Here is a 16259-nt window from a genome sequence, read left to right on the forward strand (position 1 = left end):
TCCTCTGTGCCTAATCCACTCCAAGGCTTGTTAGCCATGACATATTCAGCCAGGACAAAGAAAATCAGCAGGACTCCAGACTACATTTTCTGACAGTCTTTGATGTTACTCTTTCAATCATTTTCATAAAATAGCTTTGATATTCCTGACACCCTTTGATTGAAACTTATTTTATGTTAATAACTTGTTTAATCACTCCCAAAAACAGTGTCTCAATTCACTCTGTAGGCTTGATGTATTTTTTTTTCTCCAATTTTAGAAAGTATTCTGAAAAATGCCTTGTCATGTTTCTTCTTTTTCTTTGTTTATTTAACTTTTGTTGAATTCTTTGAACACCAACTATTTGAAACACAGAGGTACTTATTGTCAGACTCAGTATGGGAGTATTCTTTTTGTTCATCAGTAAGTCTTCAAAAGAGATAAGCCTTTTTCAGCCAAGGCCTACTAGCAGGTCTAAATCCACACTGACAGATGGAACAAAGGACAAGTGAAAGGACTAAGTTTGGGGACATGAAGTTGTCCTCTAGTACTACTTAACTACAGCCTGACATTTAACAACTGCAAAATATTTGAGAAACAATAGTTTGGTTCCCAAAGAGACTATGAAACCTTTACACAAGTATGAATCCAAGCGACAGGATTTCCATTTTCTATATCATTGTAAAGACATCACAAACAAATGACAAAACTCTTAATAGCCTTTATTATAGCCTTTTCACAACTATCATCATCACAAGATTCTTGCACTTTTCCTTGAGCTTCACTGATTCCATAAATAACCAGGACTTACTCTCTGAATCTCACCTCAAAGCTGAACAGCTAAAACGTCTTTCATTGTTCCACTGCGTGCTGAGCAGCTCCACTCGGCCACTCGCTTAAGGGCTTCTTGTTTGTAGTTGCCCAGGAATGGAGCAGTGTTTTTCTTTTACCCTCCTCACCCAGAGGTTTGCAGCTGTGCAAGAGATTCAATGTACCAACCCTCTGGTCATACAAGTTCTATTAATTGCTTTTCTAAACTATTTCTTTACTGCCATTTACCGTAAAAAATGTACCTACTGGGTGGCCAATACAAGCTAAAATGCCTTATTTTTCATTTTTTTCCAATCCAAGCTATAACTTCTTGTTTGCATCCATAGAGATACTTTGAATAGTTATCTTGGTGAAGAACAATTAAATTCTGTTTTTATGGGTATGAAGTGCTTCAACATTAAGTTTCCCAACTTTTAACTTCCAACCAAAGTTCACTTGCAGTACTTGAGCACATGCATCATGAGTGACGTAGCCTTAAACCTCAGAATGTTAGAAGTCTGCCAACATCACACTCTGTTCTTGTGTGATAACCTCTGTTTTGGCTGATCTGGGATAACTCTTGTGTTGTTGCATCATTCCTCCTGAGTTGCAGATGTTTTTGGGGCTTTCTACCTATTTCTTCAATTTTATTTGCTTTAAAGTCAACTTCTACAATTATAGATTGCAAGGGTTGTTGGTGGATGTACTGTACCTTGCAAACATTTTCACATGAATGATGATAAACACAGCTCCGAGATTAGCTGTACCAAACTAAGTTTGGCTGCTGTGGTTTCACGATGAGAACAGATGATTGTAACGCTCTAAGTGGTAAACAGGGGACTCAGGTCTGACCTAAGCATCAACCTCTGGTGTTGAAAAAGGAAGCCATTGTGGTCCAAAAAACTGCAGTTTCTTGAGTGTCCTTGATGGACTAAGGCTAAGGAGACCTTGTGTTTAAACACCCACTTTGACAGAGGCTAAGAGTTATGGATAATTAGGCATTATAACAGGCAGGGCTGATTTTACCATTTTTTGCTACAACATAGCATGCTACATGCTATGGCCATTACCCCACCTCTTTGCTGGTTTCTAGAGAAGTCTTAAGTTAGTTGGAGTCAGCATTTCCAATATGGCAACTGCCATGTTTTGGCTTCATAGAGACACCTTGTATGATGGGAACAATCAGTGCTCTCACAGCTAGCATAGGTGTCATGCAAGTACATGATGCTGTGTGTTGTTCCTGGTTTGATTCTGTCTAGATTTACCTGTGTTAATATTATCTATATGAGTAGAAAATGAACATACGGTTTGTTCTTTTCAGTTATGTATAACAAATGTGCCCTCTCCTTCAGGATCAAATGGATGGCAGAGACAAACTATCATGGCGATGTTCTGCTTTGGCCAAGCCGGCTCATATCACGTTGATGAGAAGGACCTTACCATCAATGAAGCTTGCTTTGTTAAATAACCGCACAATGGACTCTGCAATAAATGGATTCGCTAAAGGAGGACGTGCAAGGTTGACAATCAAACTCAAGGTAAGACTCACTGATTTGTACGAAAGTCTGCCTTTTCTCCACTATCTTCATATGACCATGTGATAGGCTGTTTAGTTGAAACAGTCTTGTGTGCAGTGTTTCTTTGGTATAGAAGGACTGGCTTTGATTAAATGAGCTGAACTAATGTGCAGACATGCTGATTGAAAGGAAAGTGGTTGATGATAATGGAACGTTTAGATTTGATTAAAACAATATTTCAAACAGTCTTATGGTTGATGTTTAACCTTGCTGGCATGAATGTAATCAGCAGTGAGTGAGCTGCACACTTCAGCAGGTCTCTTGGAAATGAAGTCAACATGAGCAGACAAAGTGTGAAATCTGTGCTCCTGCTTTTTCTCTCACTCCCAAATAGTTTGATCTAAGTAGGTATAATCACATCTTTTTATGGTTTCACTAGCCTTTCATTTGGGACTCAGTAAAACTGTGTGACTGCCTAAAATGCAAGCACTGAAACTGAAAACAAGCTTTATTGCCTCATTTGTGCTGTCCGTCAGTGCTTTTACTGTCGCCACTTAAAGAAGTGACAGAGTCAAGTGTATTCATCAAGACAGCTTAAGCTACTTCTGAGTTGAGACACTGCTGCATTCAATGTCTTGTTTCAAGACATATAAATGTTAAGTATTGTGACTTTGTGTGCCTGATTTATGACTTACCCTCATGCTAACAACTTCAAAAGGAGAACAAGTATATATTTAAGGCTGTTAAAAAATGTTACATTATAAGCTATGCAGAGGACTGTAGCAGGTGGCGCAAATTCCTGCACAATTTGAATACTTCCTTGATGCGTGTTTTCATCAGAGGAATATGGAAAACAATTATCAATTAAATATGTTTGGAATGATCGTACGTGTGGTGGTATCTGCAGTAGTAAGTCATAAAAAAGGTAATAAATTCAGGTTTGATGGAGTTTCCTTTACCTTACCACAAGTGTTTTACAACTTATCAGCTTTTCTTGTGAAACTTCCTGGTGGTAAACACATCTGAAGGAGAGATAAAACGTGTGCTTGGCATGCTGATCAAACTGATGAAAGCACTTTACAACCTTTAAAACATTATCAGTCATCAGTGGCAAGCTGTCTGGAACAAAATCTGCTGACTCTCTGTCTCCAACGCACCCAACCAGCCAGGTTAACTCTTTCACTTTAAACCTTGTTGTATTAATAACTAAAAACCTCAAATCTGCTTTTATACCTCACATGTCTGACCCAAAGGGGCCCCAAACAAGGGGGTAAGGCTGTTATCTGAAGGGTGTAAGGTGTGGTTTGATAACACGATTTGCTGTCAGGCTCATCAGCAGACATTGTTCTCAATCTCTCAGCCAAAAGAAGAAATTGTTTACATTCCATAGATCCAGCATGAGTGGTTTGCCTCTGGTTGTTTTGGTTGTGTGAACATAATGCAGCGTAACTTTGGCAAAACTGCACCAGTGATAAGTTGACAGATGAGCAAGAGAGGGAGTGCACCAAATGTTGAAAGGCGGAATGAGATTGGTTTAACTTCAACTTTATTCAGATGATTTTGCTGGTGCAGGAAAGGAGATTGAAGACATAGGTAAGACAATTGCGATTTAGTGATCAATATGGAAAGTAACAAGTTTTGTGTCATTTTGAAAAAGTGAATCTCACCATGTCTGCTGGACTTTCTATCATATAATCAACCAGAAAAAAACACACTAGAATGCTCTGCCAGACAGAAGATGGTCCTGCCAATAGCTTTTATGTACTACTGTTATTATCATTAGGCTACTCTTATTCTAATGAATAGTGTTATTATTCCACTATTATTGTGCTGTAAATTTAACTGCAGAGTGTTGCCTCTTGAACTTGGCAGTAGAGTGGTAGCGTGTTAAATCCTGCACTTAAATCCTGGAGTGTAATTCTCATTGGTTTGCTTTTTGAATGTAATTCAAATGCATGACCCATGTCAGAGTCTGTACCCTGTCTTGGCTCTGAAGCCACATTTTTTTTTTTTTTAGATCCGGACCTGTTAGTGGGATAATCAGACATGGTCATTGGTTCAGTTTGCTCTAGTACAAAAAATGTTAAATAAACCCCTGATAAACAATAAGATACAATCCCAAAAGGCACATGTAGTTTTTTTAATATTCAAAATACAGTGCTTAAAAGAGTAAACAAAAAAGATTGAATGTTTAGAATTTGATTGATAGCAGTTTAATACAAAAACGAATAAGTCAGTATACCTTTTACATAAATCAAAAGTATCTCATGGGGGATTAAGTCATCGTAAGGTCAGTTTGCTCTAGTACAAAAAATGTTAAATAAACCCCTGATAAACAATAAGATACAATCCCAAAAGGCACATGTAGTTTTTTTAATATTCAAAATACAGTGCTTAAAAGAGTAAACAAAAAAGATTGAATGTTTAGAATTTGATTGATAGCAGTTTAATACAAAAACGAATAAGTCAGTATACCTTTTACATAAATCAAAAGTATCTCATGGGGGATTGTCATCATTGAAGCTAGAAAGAGGATAATTCAACCCTATTTTTGATTTATTCTTCAGGGTATAATTTTAATATTTCAGAATCAGAATCAGAATAAGTATCAGCTTTATTGGCCAGGTATGCTTGAACACACAAGGAATTTGACTTTGGTAAACTGTGCTCTCTTTGTACAAGGCATAAGAATAAGACATACAAATAAAAATAAAAATATAATAACAATAACATCAGCTATAAATACAAAAGAACAACAAATAGGCATGACTAATATGTACAGGCTAAAATAATATGATAATAGTGCAGTGGTGAGTAGCAGAGCCAGTGGCGGAGCCAGGGGGTGACCAGGGGTGACCATGGACACCTCTGAAAACTGATTGGCCACCCCAGTGGCCACCCTGAAATTCTTAAACATGATTGGCCATTTGCCATTTCAGAGGCATTACTTATATTTAAATCAGTCATTGTGTTGTTGTGTTTCAAGCTGCAGAGACAGTAGTTTCTTTGCATTTGAATATTATTTTTGTTGATGCTTTGATTTTGGTCAATCATCTTCATTTTGAGTCCTTAAAGAGTTCAGCAGATTTAAATGTTGACACTCTGTCGAGTTACATTATTAATCTTAACATTAGAAATCTACAAATTTGTAACATTTGTTAAATTATTCTATGAAAAGAAGTTAAAGTAGATGTGATTACTGGAGGTAACCCTACTAGGTTTCGGTAAGCCCCTAATGTTTTCCACGCCTGGCCACCCCTTAACAGTCAGTGCCGCAGTTTTGCCACCCAGGTCAAAACTGTCTGGCTCCGCCACTGAGCAGAGGTAGTTTTTACATTTAAAAAATAGTAGTTAAAGCTGCTGTGAGGAACTTTTGTTTTGTGTCGATTCTGGCGCCCCCCTTGTGGACAAAGTGATAACTCTTATCTCTTGTCCTGTAAATGCAAAAGTAGTGTTTTCAACAAAAGCCTCATCCTGTTGTGTTCAACAGTCAACATTATCAGGCAATGTGATTATTTTCCATGAAAACAGTCAAATAAAGGCTATTTCTGAAGCAAGATGTCCATCATCTGGTCTGGCACCTACCCCCCCAGGGCGGTTTCCGGCATTAAAAATTACAACAGAGGAGGTGTCAGTGTTGCTGCTGATGGACTTGTTTGCTATTGAAGGTTATAAAGAGGCATCAGTATCATTTTTTGTCTGTTTCTCAGCCAGTTCAAAACTCCTCACAGGGTCTTTAAATAATAAAATAAATAGAAATATGGAATTCTGCTTGGAGAATTGTTAAAGAGCGGGAGAGAAAAAAGAAATCAGTGTATCACATGTACCAACTCTTAACACTAGTAATGTGTGTAGTGAACGGGCGAGGCGCTGTGCATCATCTGCTGTCTGTGTAGCCTCGGCTGGCTCCGCACAGACAGCCAGAGACAGCCATGGAGAGGTGGAGAGCGGACTGTTTTCTTTGTTATTTTTAAAGTCATGCAATTCGCAACTATGTCACTGTCCACGGTGACTTGTCCGGGTCCACATGTCCGATGCAGCCGAAAGCAGCAAGAAGATTTCCACCGGTTAAGTATATGTCACTTTTTTTTCCTCTCCCAGCTCAGATTGGGATTGCGGTAGTCGGGAGATAGGTGCCATCGCTTTTGCTGGTTGTAAATCTTCTCTGGATATTGATGTGGGATTCCCTCTGTGTCCTCTGACGGGAGGGGAAATGTTTGCGGTGGTTATGTTATGGGTTTGTCTGAACGGCTGTTAGCGGGGATAGAAAAGATATTAATAGGTGAGGAGTGTGACAAAGTTGTGCACTTGTCGGTCGGCTGCTGAAAGGCCTGGCTGTGAGTGTGAGAGTGTGTGTGAGAGTGTGTGTGAGTGTGTGTGTGTGTACGGAGTTTCTTTCTGGCTCCCCTCCCCCACTCGCCGCTGCTGTTCTGCTCATTCTGGAGAGGCCAAGACATGAATGTGATGAGAGGCTCACTTCAGAGGAACAAACGGATGTAGTTTAAGGACAAAAAGGACCTCTGCTGAACCTGAACGTGACCGGACATAATTGACGCCTAAGCCTCCAGAATATTCTGTGAAACCTGCTCACACACCTGTGAGCGTTAATTGAAATATGCACGCGCTAACCAAACGACTCTCGTGCCGACATTAGTGAAGCATTATGGTTGCTCGTTTAATCGAGATATGAATTAAATAACATTTTCATTAGGACATTGATTCACCAGCCATTAAAGAGGCTTATATTATAATATCACACATGATGTGTTTATCATAGTCTATTAGTCCAGCACACCTCGCCCTCATGTAAAGTGCACGTGCTGCCCACACCTAAGGATTAGGCAGAGAAATGTGTTGCCAACCTTCTCGTGAACGTGATGACAACATTAAAGCTGCTGTTGGTAGGAATGGTGTTAAACAACGTTGCTTTTTTTCTGCTGGGTTTGGAGAAAAGGTCATAACACTCATCAGTAAGTGGTGTAATTTGAGACTATTGCGAAATCTCTGCGTTTTCCAATGCTTTTGTATGAAGTAGTGTTGTAGTCAAAATCACATTAACCGAGACCAAGACATGTCCAAGAAATTTAGGGATCGAGACCGAGTCAAGACCAAGACCAAGACAGGGAAAGACTGAGACAAGACCAAGACCATATATATCAATGAAAAATAATCATGAGAGTTAACTAAATAAAAGACTTCTGTTTATTTCATTTAAGTTTGCTTTGAATACTATTGACAGCAACAAACAAGGTTTTGTTTTGTCTTTGTTGCCTTTATTTTGACTCCTTAAGTTTCGTTTTTTCTCCTATCACAGTAATGACAGGGACACAGAGTGCAACAGTGGTGTTCTCGGCCGGTCATAATATAAAATACGGAGTCCGCCCAGTCCGAGACCGAGACAAGACCGAGTAAGAATGCTTTCGATTCCAGGACGAGGCCGAGACCTGATAAAAGCAGCCTCCTCGTACTACAACACTAGTATCAAGTAATGTTATTATTACCCTTGTTCCCGTTATGACGGACCAATCATAGCTAATCTCCAATCCTCTTTCCTGATTGGTTATGAGTCCGGCACTACCATGACTGCACACGCCGATCTGTGTTGGGGGGCTAAGAGGAAATCTGGTTGGGAGAGATAGTGTTCACATTTGAAGTCCCTCTCTCTGAACAGAGTTTACTCTGTGACGACCAACAGCAGCTTTAAACAATTTATTTGAGAAAATGTTATGCAAAAACTGTTCACAAATGCCCACTTCTGTAGATATTAAGAGGATTTAGAGTCAGAATGTAATCTGAAATCACTCATTGTTTTGATTGGTTAATGCCATTACTTGGCACCATGCTGTCCTGCCCACAGCTGTCATGGAAGTGCAATTTGAGAAAAGCTGTTTTTTTTTTTTGCTGTTCCAAGAGGAAATCAGCACTAAAATGGTAACTCACTCTGTATCTGGGAGCTTAATCATAAGCTTTGTGTGCAGGCGTAGAGGTGGATATACTGGCACCACTGTGTCTTTGCTCAGCAACATTTCATAAGGACCAGGTTGTGTCCTTGAACTAGACATTCAATCCCTGAAATCATTCAGCATGCTGTTCTGCAGCTGACCATGCAGCATGAAGGCAGGGAAATGGATGGAGGAGAGAATATGAAACAGGGATTGATTGCGTATCATTCGCAGTAATGCTAATATCAGCTATTAATAGGGGGAACTAAGGCTGCATTACTAATGAGTTCATATTGTAAACCTCATGTGAATTCACCACTGTGATGAAACACTCACGCTCATTTGGATGAATCTGGAGTAGCTGTGTAAAGTAATGATATGCCGATGCATACAAAGGAGACATATTCATATTATTGCCTGATGGAGAGCAGCTTCACAGCCAGACTGCACTGAAGCCACGACTCTTGGCCTGGATTACCACAGCACACCCACATAACTGTGAATGTGACTCAGTGCTGCACAATTATAAACTATAAAACTGCTTTACATGCCTAATGACTTTAGTTTTCAATTTTTGCAGGGCTTGTCAGATGTTCTGCAGAAAATGCAGTCACATGCTGTTAAATGCATGGAATTTATCTCAGTGTATTTTTGTGTCATTTATTTCTGGGTGATTCCTTTTTAAATTGCATTAAAACACTTAATCTACCATAAGTTCAGCAGCATTGTACTGCAGTTTCTAAAGAGTGTATTCCTCGCATCAGAGTGTAAACAGCCACATAATTAACCAACAGTGTAGAACGTGTTGCATATAAGAGTGAACAAGAATCCACTTTCTAATTTCAACGCTTTCTAGTAGCTTGGATCATATTCTCAAACCCTCTGTATTCCCACATAATTTGCATTAATTTTAATGTTCCGCTGGAAACTGGCAAAGTCGTAAGTTTTTCATGAAATTCTGATCAAATGCAAACTGTGCTAAAGTCTGATAATCTCCCCAGAGGCTGCAGTTCTGTTGTAACTGAGCGTATGGGATATATGGCACAAAACCAATCTCCCTTCTGCCAGCATCATCTGTGCTTATGATTTTACCTCAGTTTTTCAAATGTATTGCTGCATATTTTGCCATTTTTTTCAGAACAAACAATTCTCATAGTAGTGCTTTATCAAAGCTTAGCCCTACTCAGTGATGTGATGAAGCTGCGTCTCATTATCTATTTTCCCTCCTTGCAGGAGTTTTTTTGCAGCGGAGTAAGTAGAGGTCTGGATCTCATAGCGTTGCAGTGTGGGCTCTACCGGGACGTGGTTTGTGGATGCTGCGACTATGAGCATAAGCGACAAAAGGGACTATTTAGAAGAAGGAGGCAGCTTTACTGAGGATGCGCCCAGGCCTCCAGTGCCAGGGGAGGAAGGTGAGCTGGTACGCGGTGGTGGACGCCAGTACAGCAACCCTGGCTTCTCCTCAAAGACAGAGAGCCTTAAATGTGAGGCGTCTGTGGCTACACCCAGGCGACCTGACTTAGACCTGGGGTATGAGCCAGAAGGGAGCGCCTCCCCGACACCACCCTACCTAAAATGGGCAGAATCTCTTCACTCGCTCCTGGATGACCAAGATGGTATCCTTCTGTTTAGGACGTTCCTAAAGCAGGAGGAGTGCGCAGATATGTTGGACTTCTGGTTTGCGTGCAGTGGCTTTCGCAAACTTGAAGCCAATGAGAATAATGAGGAGATGAAGCTAAAACTGGCTAAAGCTATCTATAGGAAATACATCCTTGACAACAATGGGATTGTTTCCAGACAGATCAAACCAGCGACAAAATCCTTCATCAAAGACTGCGTCCTGAAGCTCCAAATTGATCCTGCAATGTTTGATCAGGCCCAGACAGAGATACAGACAATCTTGGAGGAAACCACCTATCCCTCATTTTTAAAGTCTGACATTTATTTGGAATATACACGGACAGGAGGAGAAAGCCCCAAACTGTACAGTAATCAGAGCCCTGACTCAGGAAACAGAAAAGGGCTGTCGGGTTATTTACCACCTTTAAAAGAAAAAAAGGAGTTGAGCTATGAGGACGAGCCAGAAGAGCAGCCCAAGTGTGAACCCTCAATGAGCAACCGACCTACCCAGAGGCTGCTGAAGGAGGCGGCACCACATCATGTCCCCAACACCCCGAGATTCCAGGACAGTCCTGAGTACAGGTAAATCCTCTCAGCGATGTAGAAAACTCTCCTCCTTCTCTTAAGAGCACGCATTTCTCTGCAGACTGCTGAATTAAAAATAAACCTGAAACGCTACAATGCCAAGAACGCGGCATCAAGCTTGATGTGAGAACAGAGTGTGAGGGTAGCACGAGAGACAGCTGAGATAAGAGGAAAGTGGTGTATTGACACCTGGTGGAGAGGAAATGTCAGAGGCTGCAGAAGTTAACGCGTGTTTGAAGGCGGAGGTAGTTTTTTTTTTCTGGTGCAGGCAGTGTGGGAATCATGTTCCCTTTTGACAGGGTTCTGCATTAAAAGAGTTCTGTGATCTTTATCTTCCAGAAGGGAGCTTAAACTTGACATTTTGAAACCGTAGCGTTGACCTTCAGTCGCTTTTTGACTGTGAGGTCTGCACTGAAAGGCAATAGATGTTGTTTTCTGTGATTAAATGTAGAGATCCCACTCTTGTTTTACAATGTTGCATTGTGACAGCCACAGAGATTGAGTTCCTTAACAGCTATTACTCTGAATTTGAATATTTAAGCTGCAAATATATATTAAGGCAAATAGCATCTTCTTTTATATCCTCTTGTATTAACGTTCATTGTACTGACATCAAGACTAAAAGGTGAAAACATATCTCACTACTCTTCTATTTCTGTAATGCTTTATGTTTCCTGATATTGATCTCTACTTGACAACAAGGTCATTACAAGTAGGAGCCCTTACCAGCTTAAGATGTCTTTGGACACTGTTGGTTCATGCAGGGGGTGACGTTGCAGGTCAGATAAGATTGTGTGTGTGCAACTGCATGGTTTAGATAATTCCCTCTTTGCCTTGAGAAGCTCTTTTTATCCTTAAAAATGAAATTTCTACAAGTATTAGCCCAGATTGTATAACCATTGCAATATTTAGTCTACTATCGATGTGCTGAATGATTAGAAACTATTGGATTCATGCGCTTGCATCAAACCACATGGATACAGTTGTTTTTCTATCAACTGTGTGTTAATTGCAGCTAATTATCTGAATAACTAGCATTTACCTCACTCCCTGCAATTTCCTTTGATGAAGCTATTTTGTTGTTTATGATTCTTGTAAATGAGTTGAATATGTTTTCACACCAATGGCTTGTTTGCTTTGTTCTAATTCAGACGAAACCTTTTTTTTTTTTTTTTTTTTTTTTACATTGTTGCATTTTCCCCCTGTTGTTTTGTGTTCACACTGCAACATTGTAAAGATGGCCAAAGCACACACCACCTCAGCGCTGTCCTTAAGTAATTAAGTTACAGACTCATTTTCACACAGTGTAGGTAAACGAATGGCATGAGTACTAGTTAGATGCTAACTAAAATCCAAAGGTTGGACACCACTTACAAAGCCACTGCTAGCTTAGCTGTCCTGCTGATCTTTGATTAGATGGAGACAATAATAACATTAGCTAATTATTGCTCTTATGCTATTGATTGTAACCAAAATTGACTACTAGCTGTATTAGCCTACAGCATCTGTTATAAGTAATCTACTTCTACAGGTGTGATGAGTCAAGCAGCTGTTTGTTCAGATTAGTGGGCTGATCGCTATCTCACTGCAAACAAACTGCTCCACGGTTCTATTTGATTGGCTGTTTTTCCTGCTGTCTATCACAACTCTCACTCAGGAACCTGAAGTTGGTCTGTTCTTTCAATGATCTTTTCTGTCTCTGCTATTGTCCTCTGACAAGCATCTATTGTGCTGGTCATCTTGGGTGACAAGTCCCACTCTGTCTAGTGTATGATTGGTAGCCTGGAACAGCGACACAGCACCCTGTGTAACAATACAGGCTGGGCTGTATCTGTCATAGTGCGTATACATTTGTAACTCTCTGGAAAGATGCTGTATGATTCACATTGTTGCACTTGAAACTAAAACACAGCTTAGCCCTGTGTTAAATTCTAAAGTTAATTTTGTGCATGTTTGCACAGATATGCAGGTATCAAAGTCAGGGGCGTCGCGAAGGAATTCTGGGCCCCCTGAAAAGATATCTCAGTGGGCCCCATCACCACAGACTACAACCCTACAAACTACAACATTGCTGCTGTAATACTGGTTTATTTGCATTAAACAAAAATATATGCTTAAAACTATCCTGATTAACTGACTCAAATCTAAGCTACATATCAATATTTTTTTTTTTACAATTTCTCCAAATGTAACTGCACAAAATTGACCTTCAGACTGTCCACCTCTTTAAACAAGATTTTTTGAAGCAAAGTGACTTGTTGAATAACAAAAAGGGGGCATTATTTGGTATAATGTAACCTCATGAAGTAAAATAAAACTCTAAAAACCTACAGCTTACTTTCACTCAGATTCAGCCACACTTGATGCAATGAAAATATGACAGTTCCCCACTTCAGGCATGAGATGCGCATCTCACGGAGCCATGGAATTCTGAATGTTTGTTTATTTATTCAGACAGTTTTAGTAATCTTATTGCAGTTATAACAAAACAAAAGAAAAGCGTAGCAGAAAAAACATTTTATTTCAAGCCGATTAAGGCCCTCCCTCCCCACTTGGGCCCTGGGTAGTCAGTCCCACTTTTACCCCTACTACGACGGCCCTGATCAGAGTCTGCACTCACCTGGCTTGTCAGTTTGTTTGTCATATATTGATTATGGCGGCAGGTAGGAATCAGCATCATATGAGGGTTTTCCCTACAGAGGAGCTGACAGGGTGTTGTGATGGGAACATTGACGTTAACTGGTTTATTTTGTTGGGAGCAAACAGTCTTGGCTTTTGTATGTATAAGAAATACTCAACTCTGATCCACTACCTCTACAGAAAGAATCTCATTCTGTAGGAAACTCAATAGTTAGATTGCTATCAATCAATCAATCTTTATGTGTTTAGCGCCAAATCACAACAAACATTATCTCAAGACACTTTTAGAAACAGAGCAGGTCTAGACCATATATGTTAAATTATTAACAGAGACCCAACACCCAGACAGGATAAGACTCAGTCTTATCTCACCTTAATCCACCATGAGCATTGCACCTCGCAGTATTTAGCTAGTTACAGCAGCCAGGAAAAACTTCCTTTTAACAGGCAGAAACCTTGAGCAGAACCAGACTCATGTTAGACAGCCATCTGCCTCGACCGAGTTGGGGTTGGAAAGAGAGATAGAGGAGATTAAGAAAGAGCAAGATAGTTCATTAGTTTGCAAGCTAATCAACTAGCCACAGATGCAGACCATACAGCTTTGATCACTTGCTGTTAGCTAACCCCCCGCTCCTCTCCAGTGCTGCCATTTGTGACTCCAGAAAACCAACATTGACACCAAACCAAACTGGGGGTTCAAAACCAGTTTGAGGCGACAAATAGATTTCAATCAATCAGCGTCTCAGCTTAAAATACATAAGACAGAGAAATGACAGCAGATACTGTTTGAAAGGCTCAGATTAATGAGACTGTGAATGATTGTTTACATAACTCTGATCCTCCTGCTTAAGAAAGCGTAATCTCATTACAAAAATTGAAAGTGTATTAGCATTTGTCTTACACTTTGGTGTAAAGTGTCTTTGGAGATAAGTGTGTAAAAAATGAAAGGTGAAATACAACTAACACTGCTGCTACAAAGCTTTTCATTCAATACAGTTAAATCATCACAAGAGGATTGAGTCAACAGCTGAGAAAAAACTCACAAAGAACAAAATATACTGTCATTGCTGCACATTTGACAAGAGGTGTTAAGGTCCCTGGCAGTGTATGTTGGAGAAAGACACCAAATTTATACGTGGGAAAGTCTCAACAACCTGATCCCTATCAGCTTTCTGTGACATGAGTTCCTGGAAAGCAGCCTCTGTCTCTAGTAGTGATCTCAGGGTGGGTCACACAGTTGAGCGACCGTGATCATGGGAAAGAATTTCAAACCAAAAGGGAAGAAAAATCTCATAATGCAATCTCTTTCTAGAGCACAGTCTCAAAACACACTTTTATTGCTTTCATTGAGTATTTAAATATGAAGGACGATAAGAAGGGATGTTCCTAAGAGACTCACTGTCCATAATGCGTGTAGCCTATTTGCAATTTGAACACTTCATCACATTATTTTATAACAGATTTGGTGGCTGTTCTAAATGCAACTAATTGTGGGACTTTTTTCCAAATGTGCATCATGAACATGGCACAAATTCTCCCAAAAAGCATGACTGCTAAGAAGTTAATACAAGTCAACACATTTCATTTAAAACACACACACAAATGCACAAAACAAACTGAGTTATCAAAAAAAAGTTGGGGGACAATGGTGTCCTTTGGTTAGTCAACTCAAAAAAGCCAAGGCTCACACACAAAGTGGGCTACATATGTGTGTTTTTTACTTGACTTTTCAAGGAATTTGACCTGTTATCATGTTCTGGTGAAAGTCGAGATCTCAGACTATTAGCTGTAAGTCCAGCAAGTAAGAAAAAACTTTCAGCCTGGCACATATGTATCAGCCAGACAAACTAATTTTATATAAAAGTGCAATATGTATGCATCTGTAATGTGTCGCCTTAAATTATGATGTCCAGAGGAAGGATCTGGATCGGATCATTGTGAGCCAGCAGAGCAGGCAGGACAAAACATCGCTGTGCCATAACGCAATGAGAAATCACCAATAACCAATAACACATGGTCTAGGGAATCAATATGAAAGTAAGAAAGTGGGATGACGACAACAAAGCTGTTTCAAGGAGCTGTTGTGGACTGGTAATATCAAAAAGGTTAAAGATAGGGACGTGCACGTCGGTGTTTCAGTTCAACGAGTGACCCTGTTAACTGGTGACTTTCAGCCAATGTGCCTGTGGTTGCCATCATTCCAACAGCTGTTTCTTTGTTAAGTTATTCAATTAGGACATAACTGATTAGTAATTTTTGATTATTATTAAAAAGGACTCTTCTTTTGTAGTATCAAAAAGGTTAACTATCAGGACGTGCACGCCGGTGTTTCAGTTAAACGAGTGACCCTGTTAACTGGCGACTTTCAGCTAGTGCGTCTGGGGTTGCCTTCGTTATACAGATGATTCTTAGTTTAGTTATTCAATAAGGATATTGCTGATTAGAAACTTTTATATTATTATTGATGAGGATTTTTTGGTTTTCAACAGCAGTTGTAACTATGACAACCACAGACCCATTCTGCTGAAAGTCGCCAGTCAATAGGGTTACTTCTCAAACTTGAAAACCGGTATAGCTTTAGAAGGGGATGCATCTGGTCACTCCAGCTTCGACAGTAATGAATCAAAATATCAATCATCCAGTGATTATGGTGCCAATAAGCAGGGGTGATGGCATGAGGCCTTATTCAAGATATTTTTCTGTGGTTCAGGATTTTTCTGATAACTGATAGTAGCCACAGTGCTACAAAGGGCTGTCAGCTCCTGAACACAGAGCAGTTCAGGCAGTAAAGACAAAACAAACTTGGACTACAGCTCAAACATGAAGACTCTTCTAAAACCATCAGCCAGCCAGCTTCAGACTTCTACTCTCTTTCTTTCTGCAGGGCTCGTCCTGTTTTAGTTATTACATTCTGCTGGCACTCAGCTTCTCTGCTTGATATCCGCAGAACCTAAGATGAACCAAATGCTTGTTTGTACGAAAAAGACTTCTTATATCCAAAGGCAATATCTTTTTTTTTTTTTTTGGAGGTTGATGTTTGCTTGAAGTCTCTCAAATGTGAGCAACAGAAAAAGTCAACCCGAAGAAGTACCTCGGGCTCTCCAGCCATGCAGAAGAGAAGATGTGGATGGTATCTAAAAGCTGTAAATACAGGAGCTCAAATTAG

At 39.9% G+C, this 16259-nt stretch overlaps 1 protein-coding gene across 2 annotated transcripts in view; it reads left to right on the forward strand.

Annotated features, from left to right (window-relative positions):
• axin1 (axin 1) overlaps window positions 1-16259 on the forward strand; it is a 41941-nt gene that overhangs the window by 7058 nt on the left and 18624 nt on the right. The window contains exons 5-6 of one of the 2 annotated variants that reach the window (XM_034712301.1): window positions 2142-2327; window positions 9482-10450. In XM_034712301.1, coding sequence (XP_034568192.1) covers window positions 9573-10450 — 878 coding nt within the window. In that variant the 5' untranslated portion in view covers window positions 2142-2327; window positions 9482-9572. Of the gene's footprint in view, window positions 1-2141; window positions 2328-6198; window positions 6374-9481; window positions 10451-16259 lie in introns of those variants that run through there. The other variant, XM_034712300.1, reaches the window with a different exon arrangement.

Source organism: Notolabrus celidotus, chromosome 20 (assembly GCF_009762535.1).
Source record: "Notolabrus celidotus isolate fNotCel1 chromosome 20, fNotCel1.pri, whole genome shotgun sequence".
NCBI classification, from domain to species: Eukaryota; Metazoa; Chordata; class Actinopteri; order Labriformes; family Labridae; genus Notolabrus; species Notolabrus celidotus.